This window comes from Thalassophryne amazonica, chromosome 10 (genome assembly GCF_902500255.1).
Source record: "Thalassophryne amazonica chromosome 10, fThaAma1.1, whole genome shotgun sequence".
Taxonomy (NCBI): Eukaryota; Metazoa; Chordata; class Actinopteri; order Batrachoidiformes; family Batrachoididae; genus Thalassophryne; species Thalassophryne amazonica.
The window spans coordinates 25,269,853-25,295,279 of NC_047112.1; the positions used below are offsets into that span (position 1 = coordinate 25,269,853).

The following is a 25,427-nucleotide window of genomic DNA, read 5'->3' on the forward strand; positions in this document are numbered from 1 at the left end:
CCAATCATGGCCCTACACCAATATGACCTAAGTCTGTTAAGCATTAGAGCTAAGACCTCCTACAGTGTGTTTGTTCGCATATCATTTTCGGCCTGTCTCATTCACCTACACCAGGGATTTTACTCTAAATGACTGTGTGTATTTGTACAATATGTGTGAATATGTGAAAGTGAAGTTGTGTGCATTTTCTGTTTCCTGCCTGTGTTTTATGGAGTGCCTGATAGGTTGCCTGCTGTGCATACATGATCCATCAGCTCTGAGTGAGAGCAAGACAAAGACTGGAAAAGGTTTTCCTCAGAGATGTGTAGCAACTTTAGTTAAAGTACACAAATAGGACACAAGAATCACTGTTTCATTAATTTTTTAAAACTACAAAACAGCCAAAGATAGGTGACAAACACATGCAGCACAAACTAAAATGGGAGATTCTCAGATATCCAGGAAGCAGGATAACTGAGAGTACTCAGCAGTCATCTTCCACAAAAACAACAAACCACCTGCCAAGAACTTATTCTATTTCTTGACATTGCTCTCAATAAGTATTGTTCTGGCTTTAAGACTTATTTTTGTATGGGAAATACATCTAAAGAAACAAAGGGATTGTCTTATATTCAGGTTCAAGCCTTTTACATAGTTTACATTTCTGTCAGCAAACAAATGCTGTATAAACATGGTGACTGCACAATTAAAGCGTAGTTATGATCCAAACTCTGAGTTCATGGTGATAAATACAGCAGTCATCAAACAACTCTTAAGCTACCATGAAATAATTGTCTGAGAGTAGAATCTTAGAAGCTGGTGAGCACAAAAACACAGTCATAAAAATAATAACAGTCAGAAAAAGTTATATTGGCCTTAAAAGCAGCACTTGCAGAAGCCTGTATTGGAATTAATTGAACTGAACTGAAATTGACATGAATACATGGTTGGAAAAAAAGAAATTTGTGGCTGCTCATAAAATGTGCTTTTCCTAGCATTATTTTCAAAGAAAATTATTTTATTTATTAAAACAAAGAAAATTTAGTCTTCATAAAGTCTTTTTCCAAAGACATGCCTTGAAAAAAGGGGATCATCCTATATACAGGGTTGTCATATTTGGGAGAGCATGGTATGTGCTTAGAGTATCTTGGCATACCTTTGCTGGAGATGTAGTGTTTGCTTGGTGTGGTGAAGCCTCTGGTGCCATGACTATTGATGGCTGCTACTCTGAACTGGTACCAACGTTGAGATCTTAGATCTGACAGAACCACATCTTCAGAAAGAGTCTAAAACACAAATATGCCAGAAGTAAGACAGGTGGATGACAGAAAGAATTGTATAAGATATGAGCACCATACTGTATGTGTAAAAGGCATCTATCAAGAAAAACTGTAGCTTGCAAATAAATAACTGAATTGAATTAACTTAAATAAAACACAAGTGTGTTAACAGCAAAACATACGATTAACATTTCCAAACTTTACTATTTAGATTAAATCAAACCAAACCATGTTGTCAGATCAGAAAAACCACAAAGATTGTCATCCAAGATTGTCAGTTTTGAGGGGACATGCCTCTGTCCAAGACATCCTGAACCCAACATGACTGTCTGCTGTCTGTGTTTGACAGACCAAACAAAAAAGTCACCTCATAATGGCTTATTTGCAAAAATCTATGGTACAATTATATGTCACCCAATAAACGGACATACATGCAACATTAAGAGACCAAAAAGGTGGGTGGGTGTGCCCTTCCAAGGAGGAGTTCTTTGCAAAGGCGACACAGTCCGAAAAAACTGGTGATTTATTCAGAGAAATGATCACCTGTGCCCGTTTACTTGTTTGGATGTAAGGATGCCTACACAAAAACTAAGAAACGGGGGGTTGACCGGATGCACGCTATGGAGTAGTCGCATATATTTTGGCTCCTCACTGGGAGCCAAAATATATGCGTATCTGATGTGGACGACGTGACCGCGGCTACAACTCCCAGACTGGACACCGTCAAGAAAACGCTCAAAAGAACATGGGAAAGGCTCGATAACTTTGAAAATTTCAGCAGACGGCAGAATATTAAGATCACAGGACTGAAAGAAGGTACAGAAGATAGAGAGCCGGTGTCGTTTTTTGAAGAATGGATCCCAAAAGTTTTGGGAATGCAACAAGCGCATGTACATATTGAAAGAGCCCATCGTACAGGACCCCCACCCGGGCAGAGGAGCGGAGACGTCCCGCGTGCAGTCCTGGTGAGACTTCACTATTACAACGATAAGCAGAGGATCCTTAATGCTGCAAGGGATAAAGGAGATATCCAGATGGATGGCAGAAGAGTTTCCTTTTATCAAGATTTTCTGCGGAGGTTGTGCGGAAGAGGAAAGAATCTGTGAATGCCAGACGTCAGCTGCGAGAGGCGGGCATTAAACATGCCTTTGTGTACCCTGCGGTGATTAAGATCTTCAATCAAAACTGGACGACACACTCACTCTCTAACATGGCAGAAATAAATGACTTTATTAAAACAATTACTAAATGACTTTGTCCAGCCCCTGTCACACACAAGGTGGAGCAGAACGGAGGATAAGCATCAAAACGAGGACTGTACATTACTCAGAGGTAACAAGAATACAACTGTTTATTAGTACACCATGTGGCTATTTTTATTTACATTACTAAGGATGCTTAATGTTGACTGTTTTGTTTATAAAGCTGAAGGCTAAGTCTTGAGGTACTATTTTGATATAACCTAAGTGTGCATTATCAGGGAGATTCATATTCAGGCCCAGTGAGGAAGGAATTTTATTATTTTCATTTGTTAAACCCCACGTGCTATACCCTATACTTAGGGTATGACAAGTTCATTAACCATCTGTTTCCTTTTGTTTCTAACTATTCGACATTTTTAATTCTGTCGTTTTATATTTTTGTTAAAGGTTCGTCCAGGCTGTTTGTTCTGTTTTTGCTTGGAACCTTGTTCATTTATCAATCAATCAATTTTTTTATATAGCGCCAAATCACAACAAACAGTTGCCCCAAGGCGCTTTATATTGTAAGGCAAGGCCATACAATAATTATGTAAAACCCCAACGGTCAAAACGACCCCCTGTGAGCAAGCACTTGGCTACAGTGGGAAGGAAAAACTCCCTTTTAACAGGAAGAAACCTCCAGCAGAACCAGGCTCAGGGAGGGGCAGTCTTCTGCTGGGACTGGTTGGGGCTGAGGGAAAGAACCAGGAAAAAGACATGCTGTGGAGGGGAGCAGAGATCGATCACTAATGATTAAATGCAGAGTGGTGCATACAGAGCAAAAAGAGAAAGAAACAGTGCATCATGGGAACCCCCCAGCAGTCTACGTCTATAGCAGCATAACTAAGGGATGGTTCAGGGTCACCTGATCCAGCCCTAACTATAAGCTTTAGCAAAAAGGAAAGTTTTAAGCCTAATCTTAAAAGTAGAGAGGGTGTCTGTCTCCCTGATCTGAATTGGGAGCTGGTTCCACAGGAGAGGAGCCTGAAAGCTGAAGGCTCTGCCTCCCATTCTACTCTTACAAACCCTAGGAACTACAAGTAAGCCTGCAGTCTGAGAGCGAAGCGCTCTATTGGGGTGATATGGTACTATGAGGTCCCTAAGATAAGATGGGACCTGATTATTCAAAACCTTATAAGTAAGAAGAAGAATTTTAAATTCTATTCTAGAATTAACAGGAAGCCAATGAAGAGAGGCCAATATGGGTGAGATATGCTCTCTTCTTCTAGTCCCCGTCAGTACTCTAGCTGCAGCATTTTGAATTAACTGAAGGCTTTTTAGGGAACTTTTAGGACAACCTGATAATAATGAATTACAATAGTCCAGCCTAGAGGAAATAAATGCATGAATTAGTTTTTCAGCATCACTCTGAGACAAGACCTTTCTGATTTTAGAGATATTGCGTAAATGCAAAAAAGCAGTCCTACATATTTGTTTAATATGCGCTTTGAATGACATATCCTGATCAAAAATGACTCCAAGATTTCTCACAGTATTACTAGAGGTCAGGGTAATGCCATCCAGAGTAAGGATCTGGTTAAACACCATGTTTCTAAGATTTGTGGGGCCAAGTACAATAACTTCAGTTTTATCTGAGTTTAAAAGCAGGAAATTAGAGGTCATCCATGTCTTTATGTCTGTATCGTTTTTGCACAACAAAAATTATTTGAGTTTGGCAATAAATCAAATAAATTGTTAGCGAGATTGGTAAATAAATCTAGTAGTTTTATTTCAGCTATACAGAATGAAAAGGGCCAACGTTACATGGATAATAAAAATATCAATGATTGTTTCAGGCAATTTTAGGAAAAACTATATACACCTGAAGTTGACCCAAACACACCAATAGAAGGATTTTTTAACGGCGTGAATATACCTTGGGTATCTCCGGAACAAGCAAAATCATTAGAAGGACCTATAACAATATTAGAAATAGAGCAAGCCATCTCATCGCTCCAATCCGGTAAATGTCCAGGGGCTGACCGTTACCCCGTCGAATTTCTTAAAATTTTAAAAGGGAAAATAAGTAAAGTTTTACAACGGGTCTTTAACACTTCCTTTGAATGTTCGAAGCTCCCTGACTCAATGTATGTGGCAAATATAATTGTTATTCCTAAGAAAGACAAGAATCTAGAAAAATGTTCTTCATACCGCCCAGTTAGTTTACTTGGTGTAGATATGAAAATTCTGTCTAAGATCCTGGCCACTAGACTGGAAAAGGTAGTACCTGATATGTACCTGCTCCCCTCCACAGCATGTCTTTTTCCTGGTTCTCTCCCTCAGCCCCAACCAGTCCCAGCAGAAGACTGCCCCTCCCTGAGCCTGGTTCTGCTGGAGGTTTCTTCCTGTTAAAAGGGAGTTTTTCCTTCCCACTGTAGCCAAGTGCTTGCTCACAGGGGGTCGTTTTGACCGTTGGGGTTTTACATAATTATTGTATGGCCTTGCCTTACAATATAAAGCGCCTTGGGGCAACTGATTGTTGTGATTTGGCGCTATATAAAAAAAAATTGATTGATTGATTGATTGATATAGTTAAGATAGATCAAGCTGGTTTTATAAAGGAGAGATTATCATCAAATAATACTAGGTGTCTTATTAACATCATTCAACATTTTCATCACACTAAAACATCAGGTGTATTGTTCTCAATGCATGCCGAAAAGGCCTTTGACCGTATTGAATAGGATTATTTATTCAAAACACTTCAACAATTTGGATTTGGAGATAAAATTATAAGATGGGTGAAACTCCTTTATGAAAAACCGGTTGCATCTGTTTTGACTAATGGGCTCCTGTCGGCACCTTTCAGTCTTGGAAGAGGGACTGTTCAGGGAAATCCTCTCTCACCTCTGCTCTTCTCCCTGGCCATAGAGCCATTAGCAATAGCAATTAGACAAAGAGCAGGTATCAGGGGGGTAACATTAGGAACAAATCAGTATAAAATATTATTATACGCTGACGACATACTTTTGACCCTAACAGAACCTGTACAATCCATTCCAGCTCTAATTGAATGTGTCAACAATATTTAGTCAGATATCGGGATATAAGGTAAATTATGGGAAATCCGAAATAATGCCTGTGAATATCTGTGACCAGGGAGAACCAGAGTTTATTAAACCATTTCGATGGGCCCCTACAGGGTTAAAATATCTGGGAATTTATATTACGCCCAAATCTAATCAATTGTATTCTGAAAACATTATTCCTATCATTAATCATATCAAAGACAAATTTAAATGTCATTAAATGCATTATTTAATGCTTCGATCTTAAATATGATCAATCTATCTTTGTTAGTTGGCTATGTACCACAGGCTTTTAAGGTGGCAGTAATTAAACCATTACTTAAAAAGCCATCACTTGACTCAGCTATCTTAGCTAATTATAGGCCAATCTCCAATCTTCCTTTTCTCTCAAAAATTCTTGAAAGGGTAGTTGTAAAACAGCTAACTGATCATCTGCAGAGGAATGGTCTATTTGAAGAGTTTCAGTCAGGTTTTAGAATTCATCATAGTACAGAAACAGCATTAGTGAAGGTTACAAATGATCTTCTTATGGCCTCGGACAGTGGACTCATCTCTGTGCTTGTTCTGTTAGACCTCAGTGCTGCTTTTGATACTGTTGACCATACAATTTTATTACAGAGATTAGAGCATGCCATAGGTATTAAAGGCACTGCGCTGCGGTGGTTTGAATAATATTTGTCTAATAGATTACAATTTGTTCATGTAAATGGGGAATCTTCTTCACAGACTAAAGTTAATTATGGAGTTCCACAAGGTTCTGTGCTAGGACCAATTTTATTCACTTTATACATGCTTCCCTTAGGCAGTATTATTAGACGGTATTGCTTAAATTTTCATTGTTACGCAGATGATACCCAGCTTTATCTATCCATGAAGCCAGAGGACACACACCAATTAGCTAAACTGCAGGATTGTCTTACAGACATAAAGACATGGATGACCTTTAATTTCCTGCTTTTAAACTCAGATAAAACTGAAGTTATTGTACTTGGCCCCACAAATCTTAGAAACATGGTGTCTAACCAGATCCTTACTCTGGATGGCATTACCCTGACCTCTAGTAATACTGTGAGAAATCTTGGAGTCATTTTTGATCAGGATATGTCATTCAAAGCGCATATTAAACAAATATGTAGGACTGCTTTTTTGCATTTACGCAATATCTCTAAAATCAGAAAGGTCTTGTCTCAGAGTGATGCTGAAAAACTAATTCATGCATTTATTTCCTCTAGGCTGGACTATTGTAATTCATTATTATCAGGTTGTCCTAAAAGTTCCCTAAAAAGCCTTCAGTTAATTCAAAATGCTGCAGCTAGAGTACTGACGGGGACTAGAAGGAGAGAGCATATCTCACCCATATTGGCCTCTCTTCATTGGCTTCCTGTTAATTCTAGAATAGAATTTAAAATTCTTCTTCTTACTTATAAGGTTTTGAATAATCAGGTCCCATCTTATCTTAGGGACCTCGTAGTACCATATCACCCCAATAGAGCGCTTCGCTCTCAGACTGCAGGCTTACTTGTAGTTCCTAGGGTTTGTAGGAGTAGAATGGGAGGCAGAGCCTTCAGCTTTCAGGCTCCTCTCCTGTGGAACCAGCTCCCAATTCAGATCAGGGAGACAGACACCCTCTCTACTTTTAAGATTAGGCTTAAAACTTTCCTTTTTGCTAAAGCTTATAGTTAGGGCTGGATCAGGTGACCCTGAACCATCCCTTAGTTATGCTGCTATAGACGTAGACTGCTGGGGGGTTCCCATGATGCACTGTTTCTTTCTCTTTTTGCTCTGTATGCACCACTCTGCATTTAATCATTAGTGATCGATCTCTGCTCCCCTCCACAGCATGTCTTTTTCCTGGTTCTCTCCCTCAGCCCCAACCAGTCCCAGCAGAAGACTGCCCCTCCCTGAGCCTGGTTCTGCTGGAGGTTTCTTCCTGTTAAAAGGGAGTTTTTCCTTCCCACTGTAGCCAAGTGCTTGCTCACAGGGGGTCGTTTTGACCGTTGGGGTTTTACATAATTATTGTATGGCCTTGCCTTACAATATAAAGCGCCTTGGGGCAACTGTTTGTTGTGATTTGGCGCTATATAAAGAAACTGATTGATTGATTGATTGAAATGCTGGATGAAGCTCCCTATATCTTTCTTGGGTAGGATTCATCTCATTAAAATGATAATCCTCCCAAAATTAATTTACCCAATTTCTATGTTATTTGTGTTTCTTAATCCCAAGTATTTAGCTGAGATAAATAGGGCAATCTCAAATTTCATCTGGGCAGCCAGGAAACCAAAAATTAAAAGGGACATTTTACAGCTTCCAGAGAACCTGGGTGGCTGGGGCTTACCAAAAGTTGTATATATTATATATTGTCTATTCATGCAAGAATTATTTCAATATGGGCCACTCAAAAACATAATTTGCCATGGTTTGAGATTGAGAAAGATGCCTGTAAACCATATCACCCAATAAATCTCCTAGATAAACGTACTCAGGAGCTGTCACCTAAGATTAAAGATAATTATTTGATTACTAACACTATTAGGGCTTGGGGGGCTCTGAGGAAAATATTTGAACAGAATGGGAATCTTTCATCTTTAACATCATTGGTAGATAATCCAGATCTGACAATTGGGGGCGTCGGCCCAGATTTTAAATCATGGCAGACAGCTGATGTTAGGAGGCTACTTGATCTCTGGGACAATGGAAAATTTAAGTCATTTCAGGAGTTAAGAGAACAATTTAATATTACGGCCAGGGATTTCTATAAATATTTTCAGCTAAGGCATTATATTAAGGCAAAGATGCAATCGCTGGAGCTCTCTGGGGAGTGCTTCACTCTTGAAAACACAATTTTGGATTGTCATAAGGGTGGGCGCTTTATTTCAAGATTCTACTCGGAACTGCAGACATGCAAAAAAGACACACTAGAAAAACTACGAACAACATGGAATACCACTCTCAAAATTACAATAGACTCTGAATCATGGGAGGATATTGTGCTGCTACCTTCCAGAATTTCAATATGTAATCGATTTAGGGAGATGCAATACAGTATCTTACATAATGTTTATATATCGCCCAATAGCTATAGCAAATATACTCCTGGGACGTCACCCAAATGCCCAAAATGTAAATTAGTCACAGGGACCAGATTTCATTGTCTTTGGGAGTGCAAACTCATAGAAGCATTCTGGCGGGGGATATGTGGTGAAATTTGCTCTGTTATAGGACAGTCACTCCTCCCCAGCCCACTGCTGTGTCTTCTTGGCTACATTCCAGGGGACTTCAATGCCCAGAATAAAGAGATCACCCAATTTTTATTGATGTTGGTTCAAAAATCGATTATGGTTAAATGGGTGGAGGATGAAGCCCCGTCCATTCAGGTTTGGAAAAAGTTAGTTTCGGAAGTTGTAAACCTAGAAAGAATAAGATTTCGGCTTAAAGGGAAATCTCAGGATTTTAAGACTTGGGAAAAAGTACTGGATACTCTTAAAAATTAGAGGGCTGGCTTGTGAAATTTGTGTATTTTCTTTTTCCTTTTGCTGTTACTACTGTACACACATGCCCTGTTTTATTATCTGGTTTTGCATCTGTGCTGTATTGGTTTTTTGTTTATTTCTTTTTTGTGTGTGTGTGTGTATGTGTGTGTAAATAATTAAAATGTTCAATAAACATAATAAAAAAAAACAACAAAAAACTAAGAAACGAATTTTGAAGTGTTGAAATTAATATTGGAATAAAACCACCCCCTTGCGATGCATACGAATCTGCATAAAATGATGATTCATGTAGATCCGCAGTGCAGGAATAAATTTTTCACCGATCTCATATCAAAATAGTTACTGTGACGCCCTCCGATAGACTGACAAGCATCATTCTGAGGATATAACGAATGCTTACTACTTGTGTATAAATTATATACCATTGTTACCCCATTTTTGTTCATATATTTGTTGAAAGGGTTCAATCTGGCCTGAAATCAATAAATGTCATTCCATTTGAGAGCAGAAACAGTAGAACGAGCAGATTTTTAAGACCTTGGAGTGTTAAATAGTTGGCAGAGCCATGCACGTTACTGAGTACCCTAATCCAAAGTATAGGATATCTGTTTCATTAAGCCTTTTGAAACCAAAAAGATTTCAAAAAACTTTTACAGAATAAACCTTTTAATTTTGACAGAAACGTACAAAGTTGTTTTTCTCCAGCAGTTATATAAATTATATATATATTATATATTCATTTTAAACATTATGGCAAGATACTTGCAGCTTTTAACACTAACTATGATGCTTTCATCTGTCTTAAAACAAAACGAACCAAAAAATGTATTAATTAGAAAAACAACAGAATAATAATCATCTCTGTTCAAAACGCTTAATCTTTTAAGTCATTTATCAAGGGAAAAAGGCTCAACGTCTCATCAAGAAATCCAAGAAATAAAACCCTCTGAAAACATGACAAAGCTCTGAATAATATTACACATCATTTTTAAAACCAATAATTCAAGTTAATTAGATGGAAACTCACATAAATACAGGCAGATTGGAATTCTAGCTGATAATACGTTGAACCAATTTCCCAAATTATGGTCAAAATTGGTCCGATTCACATGTATTGTCTCGTCGACAGCGTAATCATTGCTTAAAATCTACTCATCACACACACACACACACACACACACACACTGACAGACACGAGCTGCTTATTTAAGTCTATAATGAGTGTTCAGTCATTCAGACGCAGCTGGTGGAACGACTGAGGCTGCCTGTGGTTCCTTTTTAAGCTCTGCTTATTTACCTAACCTCACACAGGCGCGAGCACACACACACACACACACACACACACACGGTTTACCCTGGCAGAATGCGAGGCTGGCCGGGGTGGAGGTTTAGACAGCAGGGCAGACAGATGAGGTGGAAACAGAGTCAAACATCCATTTCCATAACGAAGAAGTTTCATCATTCGAGCTGGATTCAGTTATGTGTTAAAGACGTGTTGCACTGCACCATTGTTAAAGGCACAGGGACCAGTCTATATGGTTTTAGTTCCTGCAACATAACCTCAGCTACACAAAATCAGCTGTGTGCCAAGCTGTTAACATTTTCTGCTGCCTCCTTACATCTGCGTCTCTTCAGCTAATATCCACAAAACACCACACACTCAGTTGCACAATAACTCATTTGTCATCATACCAGTCTCTACTCTCATGTGGTACTTAACTAGATCGTTATTATTTGAGGTTTATGAGGTACTTTGTGATGTTGATGTGGTACTGTTGTTGATTGTATATTCATTTCAGTTTAGTCATTAAACATGGATTACATTTTATGGTTATTAACTTTGGTTTTACGAGTATCCTTTCTTATTATGTGTTTTATTAATCATCTTCTTCATCTTCTACCATCTTGTAAACATTCCCTTTCACTCTTGCAGATTTCCTTCTATCAAAAATCACCCCAGCCACTCTTCTCTATCCTGACTGCTCTCTCTTCTTCACCTCTCTACCACACTCTCCATTAATTTAAATAGTTGACCCCAATTCTTTGAACTCATCGACCTTCACCACCTCTACTCCTTACAACCTCACTATTCCACTACGTGCTTTCTCATTCACCCATGTGCACTCAATCTTGCTCTTACTGACTTTCATCCCCCTTCTCTCCAGAGCATATCTCCACTGCTCCCTAAATTCACTACAGATCATCTGCAAACATCATAGTCTATTGCGACCCCTGTCAGATCCCACGTGTCAACTTTTCCATCACGACCATAAACAAGAAAGGGCTCAGAGCCAATCATGGATATCATCCCACCTCCACCTTGATCCCATCTCTCACTCCTACTGCTAATCTCACTGCTGTCACACTGTCCTGTACATATCCTGCACTGCCCTCACACACTTCCCTGCCACTCCAGACTTCCTCATACAATATGACAATTCTTCTGTTGTTACACTGCACACAATGTCTGCCTCTTCTTCTTCACCCAACAGTAGCATAGTTTCCACTGGCATTCTACTGGACAACAGTACCGGTATTGGTCATTGATAGTCCGGGACCCGCACAATATGGTATGAAAACTTGATATGTGATCTGCATGTTCACATATCACACATATCAGTTTAGCAAAACCTATGCTCTATGCCATTCCTGATACAACTCTACTCATTTAACCAGACTTGGAATGTGCTGGCTTCTGCAGCCCATGTGGCTGAGGGTGGTTTTGCAAAATTTATGTCAGACACCCTTACTGATGAAGTCCTTATCTATCCTGGCTTAGCTCAAATCCTCATACCACTGAGCTACCTGCTCTACTCAGCACTATTTAGTGAATGAACATAAAATAATGTCAAACTTAAATAGTCAGAATAAAGGACAGACTTTATTGTAAAAAACAAAAACAAAAAAAAAAACATCCTGCAGTAGCTCGCAATGTTACATTTTTTTTTAAATAAAATTTTCATGATTGCTTTAACAGTACTTATGCCAGGCTTGTCCCAGCATTATCACAAAAATTCATGAAAATCAATTCATCGGTTTTGTGGAGACTGTTACTAATAATGAACAGCTGACAAACTGGTCCTCTCAAAACCCTAACCTGCTTGGCAAAGGTAATGATGATGTCAGGTTAAAGGTTGCTGGTTAGCTACCATGGCAAGAGTCATCCATGGAGAAGCGTGATCTTCACTGGGGTGAATTCCAGTGTTCCAGCGGGCCTGGAACATATAAACAACTGGCTCCACGCTGACATTGAACTTTGACACCCAAAACACCTTAACTTGACCTTCTGGATCCTCCACAAAACTCATCTCTCTGCGAGGCTTCAGAGGTACACCTGCAAAGCCAAGAAAGAAAACACAGAAGAAAGTTTAATATAAGTATAAAATCATACCAAGTTCAAGATATACATGGAAATACACAGTCAACAAGACAAACTTGTCATTTATGACCCCTTTTATCAAAAATATGGTGAATGTGTTCTGCAAACCATAGAGTTCATTACAAATGAATAAACCTGTGGTCTGAACATGACTAAATCACATAAATGAGCATAACATTGGCCAGGAAAAAATATATAAATGACACATAAACAATTTGATTCTTATGGATTTCTGGTGCAGTTTATATTCTGTGGAGCTTCACACAGACCTGAGGTAGAACCACAGGGGATCCATGTGAGGATCCTTATTTTCAAAGAAGATTGAAGACCTGTGGTTTTGTAACATTTGACCAACTAACAGTTACTGTATAGGTCAAAATACTTTTCCAAACATTTTTTAAAGGTCTAATGAAAGACACACAAATGGTCGTATGCAAAAGTTGCGAAAGATGTTAACAGATTTTTAAAATGTGACAAACACTGAGAATGTGTGAAATTGGAATTAAAATCAAAATCTAAAACATAAATTAATAATTAATAATACAAATGTACTTTGAATCAGAGTAGTAAAAATCAGATTTCAGGGATTTTTTGTTTGTTTCTTGTTTTTTGGCCTTCATTCATTTTCTGCCACTTATCCGGATCCGCCTCGGGGAGGCAGCAGACTAAGTAGCCCATCCCCGACTTCCCAATCCTCAGTCAAGTCCTTTTACTCTTCTTAGGGGATCTTCAAGTGTTCCCAATATAATTCCTCCAAAATGACCTGGGACTTCCGTGGGGTCTCCTCCCAACTGGACGCACCTGGAAGATCCTCCCTAGGGAAACAATAGGGGGCATCCTCAACAAAGGCCCAAACCCCCTCATCTGGCTACTTTTAATGCATAGGAGCGATGGCTCTCATGAGAGTCCGTCCTGGATATTTGAGCTTCTCACCTTGTCCCTGAGTGTAAGCTCAGATACACCACAGCAAGTCACATGTAGAATAATTAACATCTTCTTCATGTGAGATCATTTGCTCTTCAACTTAATTGCATAACTGATACAGTTCCAAACTCATACTGTCCATAAATTACATTTTATAAAACACCTCTATGCACTCTCACCCTTAAGGCACACGTACGATACACACTGACAGCATGTGCACTCTAATTCCCTAAGATCATAGACCTGCGACCACAGAATGAGATCCGACCTGGCCCAGACTAAACTGACTGATAGTTTGACCCCAGTCTGGCTCAGGTCACGTGTAAATACGCATAATGTTTCATTGCACGCTTAAAAAGACGTCATAATGAAATAAGGTGTGAAGTTGTTCATCAGTGTTGTTTCTACCTTTATATAAGTTGGTCGGGATCTGGCAAGTGTCTCCACAGCCGTTGGAGCAGCATTTCCGTGGAGCGGAGCAATGCTGGTCTGATGAACAGCTCTCTACGCAGGCTGCAGCAAATCCGGTGGCTCGCTGGGGCGGAGGGCAATCACCCTGACGGGACATCCTCAAAGAGGTCAGGAACTCCCTGCTGGTCAAACACTCTGTCTGCTTCTAGAGGAGAGAATGAAAAGGTAAGAGTGGGGAACAGAGGTGAAGGAAAGGCAATTATTATTATAGCTGATACAAAACTGACACACAAGTGCAGCAAAGTATCAGGCTAAAGAAATCTGGCTACAGTAGGCAGATATACACTTTTTGGAGATAAAGATGGACCACTGGAAGGGAACCAATAGATGCTGCATCACATGGTGGATGGACAACACAGCATTACTAACCTGACCTGACCAGCTGCTCGTCCAAAAACATACTTCAGTTGTCATAGTGAAAAACTGACAGCTGTAGAAAATACGGTAACCCTTTCAGGCCACACACACCCACACACACACACACACACACACACACACACAAGTATATAAACAGACTTAGTTACTTACCTCACAGGACTTTGGTGATGACACCTTGTTTGTTTCCCACAGTTCTTTGCATGGCTGAAGGCACTGCATATAAAACAAAAGAAGAAAAGAAAGGCTTTGGAAGGAATCTGTACTTGATGTGTTACACTACCAGTGCTCTGTGCACGTGGAGCCCCACCCCCCCACACTTCTTTCTCCAATACTGGTACTTGTGGACACTTGGAACAATGTTGTGCAATATAGACTCCATAAATAATAAATATATTAATCAACTTATGCTTAATCCTCTTCATGTTGTGTGACATTATTACTGTATTCCACTGTACATTTTTTTTACTTCTCCCTTCTTCTACCCATGATTTTGCTGTTTCTGTAGAGGCACAAGACTTGGAGGTGCAGTGAAAAATGAGCCCAGAGTGAATAAAAATGTGACAAGCAGAAGAGACATCAGAAACAATGACATCAAACTGCTGACAAAAAAAAAAAAAAAAAAACCCAAACAATTACTTAACTCACGTGTCTGTATATGGACAAAGGTCCCCTTCCACATCAAACAGCAAGAAAATATCAAACGTCTCTCAAAGTGTCTGTGTGTGGACGCAGTGGGATGACACTTTAAAGTCCTTCACAATAATATAACTAAACACACAGATCAAATCCTGATTGGCAATAGCATAAAGCAATTTACAGCCTCACCACTAAGTGACACTAAATCCTACACACTATAGCTTTAAAAACAGAGTCGGTCAATCAATGAAGATTGAGGACAAATGATCAAAAACTGCAAATTTTCTCTGTTAATTTTTGAAGGAAGCTGAATCTGGATCAAGTTCCATCAGAGCTGAGAGGACAACTGAGCCACAGTGGCACCCTAATTTGCGTTCAATTTTCAACCAATCATTTCTTTATTTCTGCGGGCGCACACACACACACACACACACACACACACACACACACACACACACACACACACACGCACACATCCATCTGGTTTGCCACCTCAGTGAACTGGTGAATGATGGCTCTCACCAAATTAAAACCAGACATCATATAAAAATGTGGTTTCACCCCCACAACCTCCAAATCTGTCTGTCCGTCTGTGCCGCAGCTCCGCAGCATGCCTGGCTTCAATCATTTCTACCATTTATTCCATCTCACTGATTCCAGAGAAACAAACAGAATGAACAAAAAAGCATAAAACCTCGACTTTAATCAAAAAAGCAACAGCTACTGCTGGATGAAATCAACCTTTCCTGAGCTGTTTATATAGGATCAATTATATACTGATGACTTTGTGTTTTATGTGACAAATGTAGTTTCTTTTTTTTTTAATAAGTTGTCATGATGTGTCTGCGGTTATGACAAACCTTGAGCCCTAAAGACTCCATAAACTTTAATTTCAAGTATAAATGAAAGAACAAACAACACATAGTGTGATTTAACCACGTTCACAAGGTTTTCTTACAACATCAGCAAATCAAAGCCAGTGAAGCTGCATTCATTTGGCTTCATAACCTGAGAGGCATAAACGAGGTCTCAGCGTGAAGCCGATTGCTGTTTAATGTTGTGCAGTCAGTACATTTAAGTCACGGAAGAAAAAGGTGGGTTAGCTTAAAGTAATACTCCACCCAACATATATCTTTGGACTGTTAAATGCTTGTAGCCGGAGGCTTCAAAGGTGCCTATAAAACACTGACATCTTCATGGAGAATAAAGGCTGCGGTAAGCTGAGATGCAAAACTGATACCAGTAATAACAAAGATAACACTAATAAAAACTCAGACTCATGTGCTGTACATCTGTCTTTGCTGGTTTTTCCCCCAAACTATGTACCCTTTTGGCAAACTGCAATTGAGTCAGCTGCTTCTGTGTGAACACTTTACGATGGAGTTCACAAGCTTCATGCAAACTATGCTGCCATATTTCTGCAAAATAAAACAGAAAAAGTGAAACAAGTTGCAAAGGCAGTAATCCTAAATGGCCGTTTTTAGAAGTTTCTACTGAGGTTTTGATATTTCGGGGTGGGGTGGGGTGGGGGGATACGTGACGATTAGACTCAGCTACAAAAGATGACTCAGGGGACCAAACATTAATGAAACTATTATAGATTAGTCAACCCAGAGACAAATAAATTCTTCTGACAACAGTATAATTGCTGTTCATCAAGCAAAATTCTCCCAATATTTCCTCATTTTCCTTTCACTGATTTGTTGCTTTTTTGCATTTTATAGCACTGTAAATGTAATTTTGTCAAGCTTTAGAATCTTGTTCTGATTTTAAAAGCCTTCTGAAGACACTGGTTTAGATTCTTTTTCTTCAAAAACTGCAACTGCCCTTTTTTAAAAATTGTGACACTTCCAGAATAACTGCAAATTAATAATATGGTGGTCAAGAAAGGCCCCAACACTTCAAAATTTTGAAAACAGCAGCAAACGGAGACAATACTAACAAATAAATTCAACAACACATTTGGACAATCATATTGCAAACACAGAGAAGACAAATATAACCCTCATGTCTGTTACAGATTCACACAACGCCAGTGGTGGGCACACTTCCGATAATCCGATAACAGATAATTATCGAAAATAATGTTTTCAGTATCGGATTATCTTTTTAGATAACTTTAAAAACCATTATCAGACCAATTATCTTCCGATTAATTTTTATCTGATAACTTTTAAACCGATAAACAAAATAAACAAAGCTGAACAGCAACAAGCATTTTTAAAATTAGTTCAGCACCCACCTGTTAAAAGTTTGTAACAGACGCATAGTTATAACCTTTGCAAACAGAAGAGAAGTGCTTGTATAAAAAGCATCTCAATCCTCTGCAAACAAAGGAAAAACAGCCCCAAAAGGAAAAAGAAAAAAAAAACATTTTCTTTAGCACCATACCGATATGCTCGCAATATGACCTAAGTCATCCAGAGGCATACATTTTTAACTTATGGTTCAAATTTTAACCAAACTAATTTTGGACAAGTTATTTAAACTTACTGTCATGTCTGAAGTTTCATAAAGTAAAAATATCAGATATATGTTTTAGTTTTAAAGTAATGTGCTAATTTTTAAGGTTTTGTGAGCACATGCTCTGCCCCGCAGTGCATTATGGGTAGGATGATGTAATCTCAGTACGTCACGAGAGGACAAACGCATTTCAGACACTCTGTTCAGGCTCCATGGACAACAGCATTAAACTCTAGTGCCTAAAACTCTTTTGAATATATTCTCTGTGTTTATAGACGTTGATTTTTTAATTGCGTTTGTTAAATTCCACGCATTTTAAATGTGAGCAGACAGGGATTATCTAGAATTTGTTTTGAAAGCCTCTACTGCCACCTAGCATCTACTGGCCAGTAGTGTTCATAGCAGTGTCTGGGAACCAGTAGATGGCAGTGTTCTATTTATTTTGACCCCGGTTATGTCAGATGATTGTCAAATCAACTTTTTTGCTTTGCAAATGGCTTTTTTTTTTTTACAAATGAAGTTTAAAAACAAAACAACTGCAAAATAATAATAATAATAATAACATTATTACAAGACAGCTCTGCAGTGTTTGCACAGGCACAGTGCGAACGGTCGGATGCTGCTTGTAGCTTTCAGCAGCAGGATAACCTCACGACCGGCCGACCACAATAATATATCAAACAGGTTTGATTCTCATTCGACCATACGATCGGCGATCAGGAGGTGGTCGTCAGATGTTGACCGCAGCTTGATACTCCATGAACACTACACGATGCAGGACGCACGATTAACCTGAAACTTGGACCAAAAAATTCCTGCATGAAAAATCATCTCGCACATTGTAAAGCACGTTTTACAACATCAAATGAATGTTGTAAAGAGAGAATGTGGAGAGAATGTGCGCAAACATGCGCACATTCTCTCCACATGCAAAAAAATTTGCGATGACACTTCCAGAAGGAACAAGCAAATAAAAAAAAATAATTAAAATAATTAATTAAAAAATGCACAAAGAAGCATTACAAACATACTGAATAGACTATGTTAAAATATACAATTAGATGTTATTTTTGTGTGTGTGTGTGTGTGTGTGTTAATCTTAATATGTTGTAAAAACTCTTAGAGGTCAGTTTTGAGAAGAAGAAAGAAGGACTTACAAAGATCATATTTACATTTATGACTATAGATCTTGGGGCAGCACAGTAGCTTATTGGTTAGCACTGTCATAGCAAGAAGGTCATGGGATTGATTCCCACCTGGGGCCTTTCTGTGTGAAGTTTGCATGTTCTCCCCATGTTTGCATGGGTTTCCTCCAGGTGCTCTGGCTTCCTCCCACATCCATAGACTTGCAGGTTTTGTTATGATTGCTGTCACAGTTATGAAGTGAACCCAAGATGCAGGCAGCTGAGATGGGAGGTATGATAAAACACCAGTGATTGATTGTCCAGGTTCACACCCATCAGCAGTCACGTGAATAGAAAGAGTCCAAAACCATGAAAACAACGTCCAACAATTGAAATGAGAATCCAGGGGAAAAGGTAGGATCAAAATAAATACAACACTAATACTAAGCCCGCAAACAATATAATAACTGTGAAGACAAAGATTGTGGAGACAGGGAAACAACTAAGACAGACTATACAAAAGAACAAAGTCATCATCACCAACAAATTAATGAATCAGAATACTTACACGCGGGAAGCATTACCGAACCATCACACATGGAAAAGTAAGAAACCACCAAAACCAGGGACCAGGTGCAGGCTTAAATACACAGAAACTAATAAGAGAAGACCTGCGACAGGTGCAGAAAACCAGAACTAAGGATACACGGAGAATAAACCAAAAGAAAAACCACCATACAAAGTGATACAAGACATAACCAAAGACTGAGGGTTGTGGAACTAAAAGACAACATGATCAATGATAAACAATTCCAACAATGATCAAATAAACCAAGAGACGAACACAAAAAAACTAATATGGAACTCAAAAGTGAGCACAGTGCCAAAACAGAGCCTGATAAACCAAAGAACATATATTGAGGACATACTGACAAACACCACAAAGAGAAAGACAGAGGACCGACGACGAGAACTAAGACTAAGACTACAGACACAGAGGACACAGGACTTTTTATTTGCTATGCACCGTTAATAAACATACTCCGGGAAGAAACCGCATTTGTGTTTCTTATACTTCCATCATGTTCTTGTACTTCCATCAGATACTCGTCCTCATCTAACTCGGGCGGATATCTGTCATTTTGGGCAACTGGTCATGAACGTTGGGCCTATGACAATGCATACCGCCCTCCAAAAGCATGTTATTGTATTATTATCGTTGCACTACAGTACATACCTGACCGGCAGAGCTGAGTAGGTTTATTTATTTACTTTATTGATGATTATACTCTTAGACTAGCTATATTGTCACATTTTATTCACAATACACTAAATGGTCCATCCACAAAGGTCACCCAATCAGAAACCTCTTTTTGTGTCGTTAATACTTCCATTGTGTTGTGGATCTTTTCTATGCGTGTTTTTGCACATATTGTGCAAATTAGCAGCAGACACGTTATCAACTCAAACTGTTGTTTGCTCTCTAGGTTAAACTTGTTTGTTTTCTTTTGCATTTGCAAGTGCTGTCTCGATTTACAAGATGTTTTCTGATGCAACTGCCTCTTGTTGAATCAATGCCATTTGTACGTGTTGAGACGTTCAGAATTTTACTCAGAAAAACCAACCTTGGAGTCGTGACGTCTGACGTTTGTGTTCAAAGATGATGAGCTGTCAACACAATCAGCCACGCCCACTCTGCTCAGCTGTGTGCACCACATACACTCCCCACGCTCTAGTATGGCTATACCTTCAGACCAAAAGCTTTACAGACACCATGTTTGGCAGTGGAAACACAGGTTTCTAGGGGAGTATTGCATTATGACACACATCTTCACTTCCTCCACTGTGCTGGATGACCACGGCGTCCCATGAGTGAGCACAGGAGACTCAGAGATAATGCAGAGCACAAGTACAATCAGACCCTAGCGTGTATATGAGGAGCTCCTCCTCAGTCAGGCACGTGTTTCTATGAGCTTGAGGTTGGCACAGCATCCACAAACACATTTGATAGCCTGCTCTGTACTCTCCCACATGGCTCGGCTGTCGCCGTGATCCCTCGCAGACATCTTCCACCTCATTCTCTACCTCGGGATCCCTTTTCTCTCCTGTCATCTCCTTATCGCTCCTTGTAGGTGATCTCTCGTTTCCCTGCGGATTACTTTTCTGCTTCATTTCAGCTCTCGCCTCGTCTCCTCTAACACTTCACCCATCGCAGCCAGCGCTCGTTGCTGTTCTTATTCAGCTGGGTTTTGGTGTTAACCACAATAATCTGAAAGCTGTGCATGTCCGGGCGTCTGAGGAGTCAAACTTTTGGAGCCAGTAAAATCACTGGGGAAAAAAAACCCTCCTGATCAGCTGGAGAAGCTTCGCTTCATTCGAAGTGAAAACAAAAACCTGATATATTTTAAAAGACATCACACATCCTCTGTATTACAAATATGGAAATGTGTTATCTGGGAGCCGCTTGATGTTTTTGGCAAAAAATAAATCTGTATAAAATCTATTTTTCCCCACTGAGATTTGAATATTAATCCTAAAATTATAAGGTTTTTTTCTTAAATTACAGCCTCTTTTCAGCGTACCAGATGTAGCCTACTTCATGTTTTGAAGACATTCATGTTTTAGATTTTTCACACATTCTTAGTCCATTTGAAAAAAAAAAAAAAACTGGCTATGTGATGATGAAATCAAATTCATATTTCCACCACAGTGGATAATAATGTTGAGAAAAGACAAAGATGAGCAACAGAAAAATGAACACTGTCCTTACAAAGAACTAAAATAAAAAAGGCAAACAGCTCCAAGGTCCAAGGCAACAACCTTCATCAGGTTCCAGGTTTACTGACTGAAAATCTGGACTTTCTACTCAATTTAAAGGTGTAGATATACACAGTACTGTCTTCAGGGCAGCACGGTGGCTTAGTGGTTAGCACTGTTGCCTCACAGCAAGAAGGTCATGAGTTCAATTCCCACCTGCGGCCTTTCTGTGTGGAGTTTGCATGTTCTCCCCGTGTTTGCGTGGGTTTCCTCCAGGTGCTCCGGTTTCCTCCCACATTCAAAGACATGCGGGTTAGGTGGATTGGAATCTTTAAATTGTCAGTAGATGTGCATGTGGGTGTGACTGTGTTGTTTGTCTGTTTGTGGCCCTGCGAGAGACTGGCGTCCTGTCCTGGGTGTACCCCGCCTCACACTCTATGACTGCTGGGATAGGCTCCAGCCCCCCGTGACCCTTAATTGGACTAAGCGGTTGAAGGTGAGTGTGTGTGTGAGTACTGTGTTCAAGCCCTGGTAATAATTGAATGGTCTGTCCAATACTCTTGTGAGACTGGTCAGAGAAATGCTTAATTTTGCAAAGTAAAAACAAAATTAACCCTTTGGGATCCGAGGGCATTTTTTGGACAGTTCACTCGCCTGGCATAAATGTTTTATTATTTTTATTATTGCTGTTAACAGCTCTCCCTGCATCCCACAATCACGTTTTACGTCTCTTTTTTGCAGGACAACCTATGCTTTCATAATATATATGCGTTTGTTGTGTTTTATAAGTATAATAAAGGTTTACAATCAAAAATAAGGAAGGAAAAAGTAAAGTGGAAAATAATTTTCCACACACATTTATTCAAAACACACAGCAAACTATAATAAACAACTTTTTTGACACTTTATAAAGGTAATTTGAGGTCTTGTGTGAAAGACTGTACAACAAAAAGGTTCAAACAATAAACACAAATGCACATTTTGAACAATATATACAAAATGGTCTATGTGTTTTTTTGTCTTCATGGTAAAAGCAACAGAGTTATCCAGTAACATTCACATGCAAACTAGTGGAGCAATCCTGATAGTTACACATTCTTTGTTTGAGCAGGTGAGATTGTCATCAGAGGCTATCTGTCTGCGACGTCTGCTTTCAGTGATCGCTGTGCGTAATGGTGCAGGGCGAATTTGGAACCCAATAGTATGTACTCATTGGAGCACCCAGGGGGCTATTAGCCATCGTATATGACGGCGTCGGCCCCAGAGGGTTAACAAGATAGACAGGTGTAGGTGGTATAACAGATAAAAGTACCTGTTTAACACTATCGCATCAGATCAGAACTCGAAACCTATGTTGTAATATTTATCTCAGGCGAAGAACAGCTGACTTCTTTATCTGGGCTTCCAGTATGTTGCACTTTCTGCTACTGTATGTGGTGCTGCCCCCAGTGGTGAACAAGAGGTCAGCAGAGGCAGCACCAATGTGCAGCAGCACACTAGTAAAATCATGAAGAAGTTCCCTGGGTTTTCATGAAATATGTATTTCAAATTAAGCAACACTGCTTTCAGCTTATTCTAATGTGTCATGGAAAATGAACGTCTAGATTAAACAAAGCATTGTATCGAATTGCACTCAGTCAAATCAAACTGGTTCGTTCTTAATCAAAAATACCTGTCTTGAAAGACATCTCTGCGATTTAAGGCCTTTAAGGTCAAATATAACAATACCATAACAATACCAGTTCATTAATTTAGATTAACATTATACATGTTGCTTTTAACTAACCTAATGCAATTTTGTGCAACCTGCTGAAAAAATTAATTTAAATTGTTTAATTTTTTTGATTGCGCTATAAAGCACATGCATGCGTTTGTGCACAGGGGGCCAAAAGACTACATCAGACACTTCTGGCCTTGGATGTGACATGATGAGTTATGTGTGCGCGTACAGAGCACAGGTCAAAGGTCAGAGATGTTACTGTTTAACACACTTTAACACCAGAGGTAAGATTAATGAGTGCATGTGTGTGTACGCTTTGCAAAGGTTCTCCTCAATTATAATAATTAATCACGCACGCCTCATCTGTCAGCCCTCCTCCGGCCTCTCCTGCTGCTTTACGGGCTCACCTGCCACCGCAGAGAGATGACAGCCACACTCAGCGAGAGGGAGGAGAGGAAACGGGTGAGGGAGGCGAAGAGATATGTGGCCTCAGAATGGATGGAGGTGGGGGAGAAGTGAATGTCAGTTGAAAAGGAGAGAGGAGATGAAAGACAAACAGTGAAACAGGTCCAGAGAGAGACAAAGAACGAGATGGCCGGACCAGATGTGGGTGTTCTCTGCATACTGTTCGGTCACTAGTTCATCTGAGGAACTATTTCTGCTAATTCATCTTTTCAGCTTGTCGTCATTCATACAAAGTTTACTTTGTATGTTTTATGTGTGGTCAGTACCGGTCAAACGGTTGGACACGCCAGATTCTTCTCCACTTCTTCTTTGTTCCACATTTTAAAATAAACAGAGCACGTCCGCAAGCCTACAGTCAAACTGAGCAATACCGCGGCATCCACAAACGGTCTGATCCATGTACGCTGAATGAAGATAGACATACGTCTTCAGGTTTGTGGCACTTGATTGAAAAATAGTGGAATAAACTCTTTAAATCCCTTTGAAAATCATGTTATTGTCTTCCCAGACCTTTGGGAAAAAAGCCAAACAACCGGATCTACAGTAAATTATGCTGGCAGTTTGTGGGAAACATGAAGAAAGAAAGACAAATTGCCTCATGATTCAGATGTTAACTGATTCACCCCTCCCAAACCATATGTGTTCACACTGGCCAAAGACTGACTGTTCCCCTGAGCCTAATATTGGCATTTCACACAATATCTCTAAGTCCCTTGGGCCCAAACTAATCAAACTTGCCACTTGGATAGTCCAAGTCAAGTCAAGTATGGGAGCATATGCTTGTGCCATGTGCCACTGCATCCACTACAGAATCAAACCACATTGGGGACTGAATGGCACCCACCCAGGCAGATAAGCAGTCCATCCCTACCTCTCAAAAGTAACCATCTATCTGCTGCAGCAGATGTGAAGGAATTTTCAATAGAAGCCACACAGCTGACCCAGAACACTAAAAATTAATACAGCAGGAACAGGTCTATAATGTCAAGACTCATACTGATTTAAAAGCCAAAGAAAAAAATGGGTTTTAAACTGGGTTTTAAAGATTTACATTTCTTGGTTGACCATTTGTCAGGGACGTATTCTGGCTTCTACACTGCTCAGTGTTTGTATAGATGGGGTTGTGGAAACTATGATTATCTGGATTAAGACTATGATCCAGGCTTTTAATGATTTCCTGGACTTGGCCATCAGAAGTGTATCGATATCTGGTTAAAGTGTTGAACTTGTAAAGACATTCACTTATCTCTGCATCAACATTGATTTCTTTGAGTCCTCTACCTCAACAGATGCGTGGGGGAAGTTTGTGGAGTCATGAGGTGAAGATAATGAGGTGTTTCGCAATGCCAATACCTTTGCAGGAGAACAATACTCCAAGTCTTCAGGCACTTGATTCTTCCTGGCTTACTGTATGGTTGTCAGATTTGGAAACATATCTGAGAACTAAGGCAATGAGGAGATGAATTTTGGAACCAGGACACTTTGGAGGATCCTTGGGTACCACTGGAATGACTTTGCGTGAATCCAACTGTTACTTACTTTACATATTTATTCTTGTAAATCATTCTACAAGTAGGTGAGTGCTCTGTTCAGTTCTTTCCTTTTGTATTTTGTTATTTTGATTTTACATTGAGAGAGTCTGTCGAATTTTGGATCTCGATGTGTGCAGAGTAAGTTCTCTGTACCAGAGCAGCATACTGTTTTAATTCCGATATAGCTTCTGCCGTGAATGTGCACACTGAACTTTCTGCTGTTTTTCAGGCTGCCTGATCACACAGATGTATTTCTTAGATTTTTCCAGTTACATCGATGACAACACTTATAAATGTACACAAAGCTGAGCCTCGCAGAGACTGAGTCCCTTCTTGCTTTGTCAAAGAGAAAAGGGGCTTTCCAAGATGTTTATGACAAAGAAGCAGTCTCACATCCGATCCACAAGATGAGCCCATGAGAAAGTGCCGTCTCTCCTAATTCTAGGATCCCCAGGAGCACTACAGAAATCAGTACATGGCCATCCTTGATAATCTCATGGAATAGATTCCTTTGTGTTTTTCAAATTTGGAACGTTTGCGCTTCTTAGAATTAGT

General features: G+C 39.6%; 1 protein-coding gene across 3 annotated transcripts in view; it reads right to left on the reverse strand.

Annotated features, from left to right (window-relative positions):
- The window catches only part of anos1b (anosmin 1b), a 110,425-nt gene that overhangs the window by 45,022 nt on the left and 39,976 nt on the right, over positions 1-25,427 (reverse strand). For 2 of the 3 annotated variants that reach the window (XM_034179591.1, XM_034179593.1), the window contains exons 3-6: positions 14,326-14,388; positions 13,735-13,942; positions 12,173-12,357; positions 1,136-1,265 (exon numbers count right to left, since the gene is read on the reverse strand). In XM_034179591.1, coding sequence (XP_034035482.1) covers positions 1,136-1,265; positions 12,173-12,357; positions 13,735-13,942; positions 14,326-14,388 — 586 coding nt within the window. The remainder of the gene's footprint in view (positions 1-1,135; positions 1,266-12,172; positions 12,358-13,734; positions 13,943-14,325; positions 14,389-25,427) is intronic. The other variant, XM_034179592.1, reaches the window with a different exon arrangement.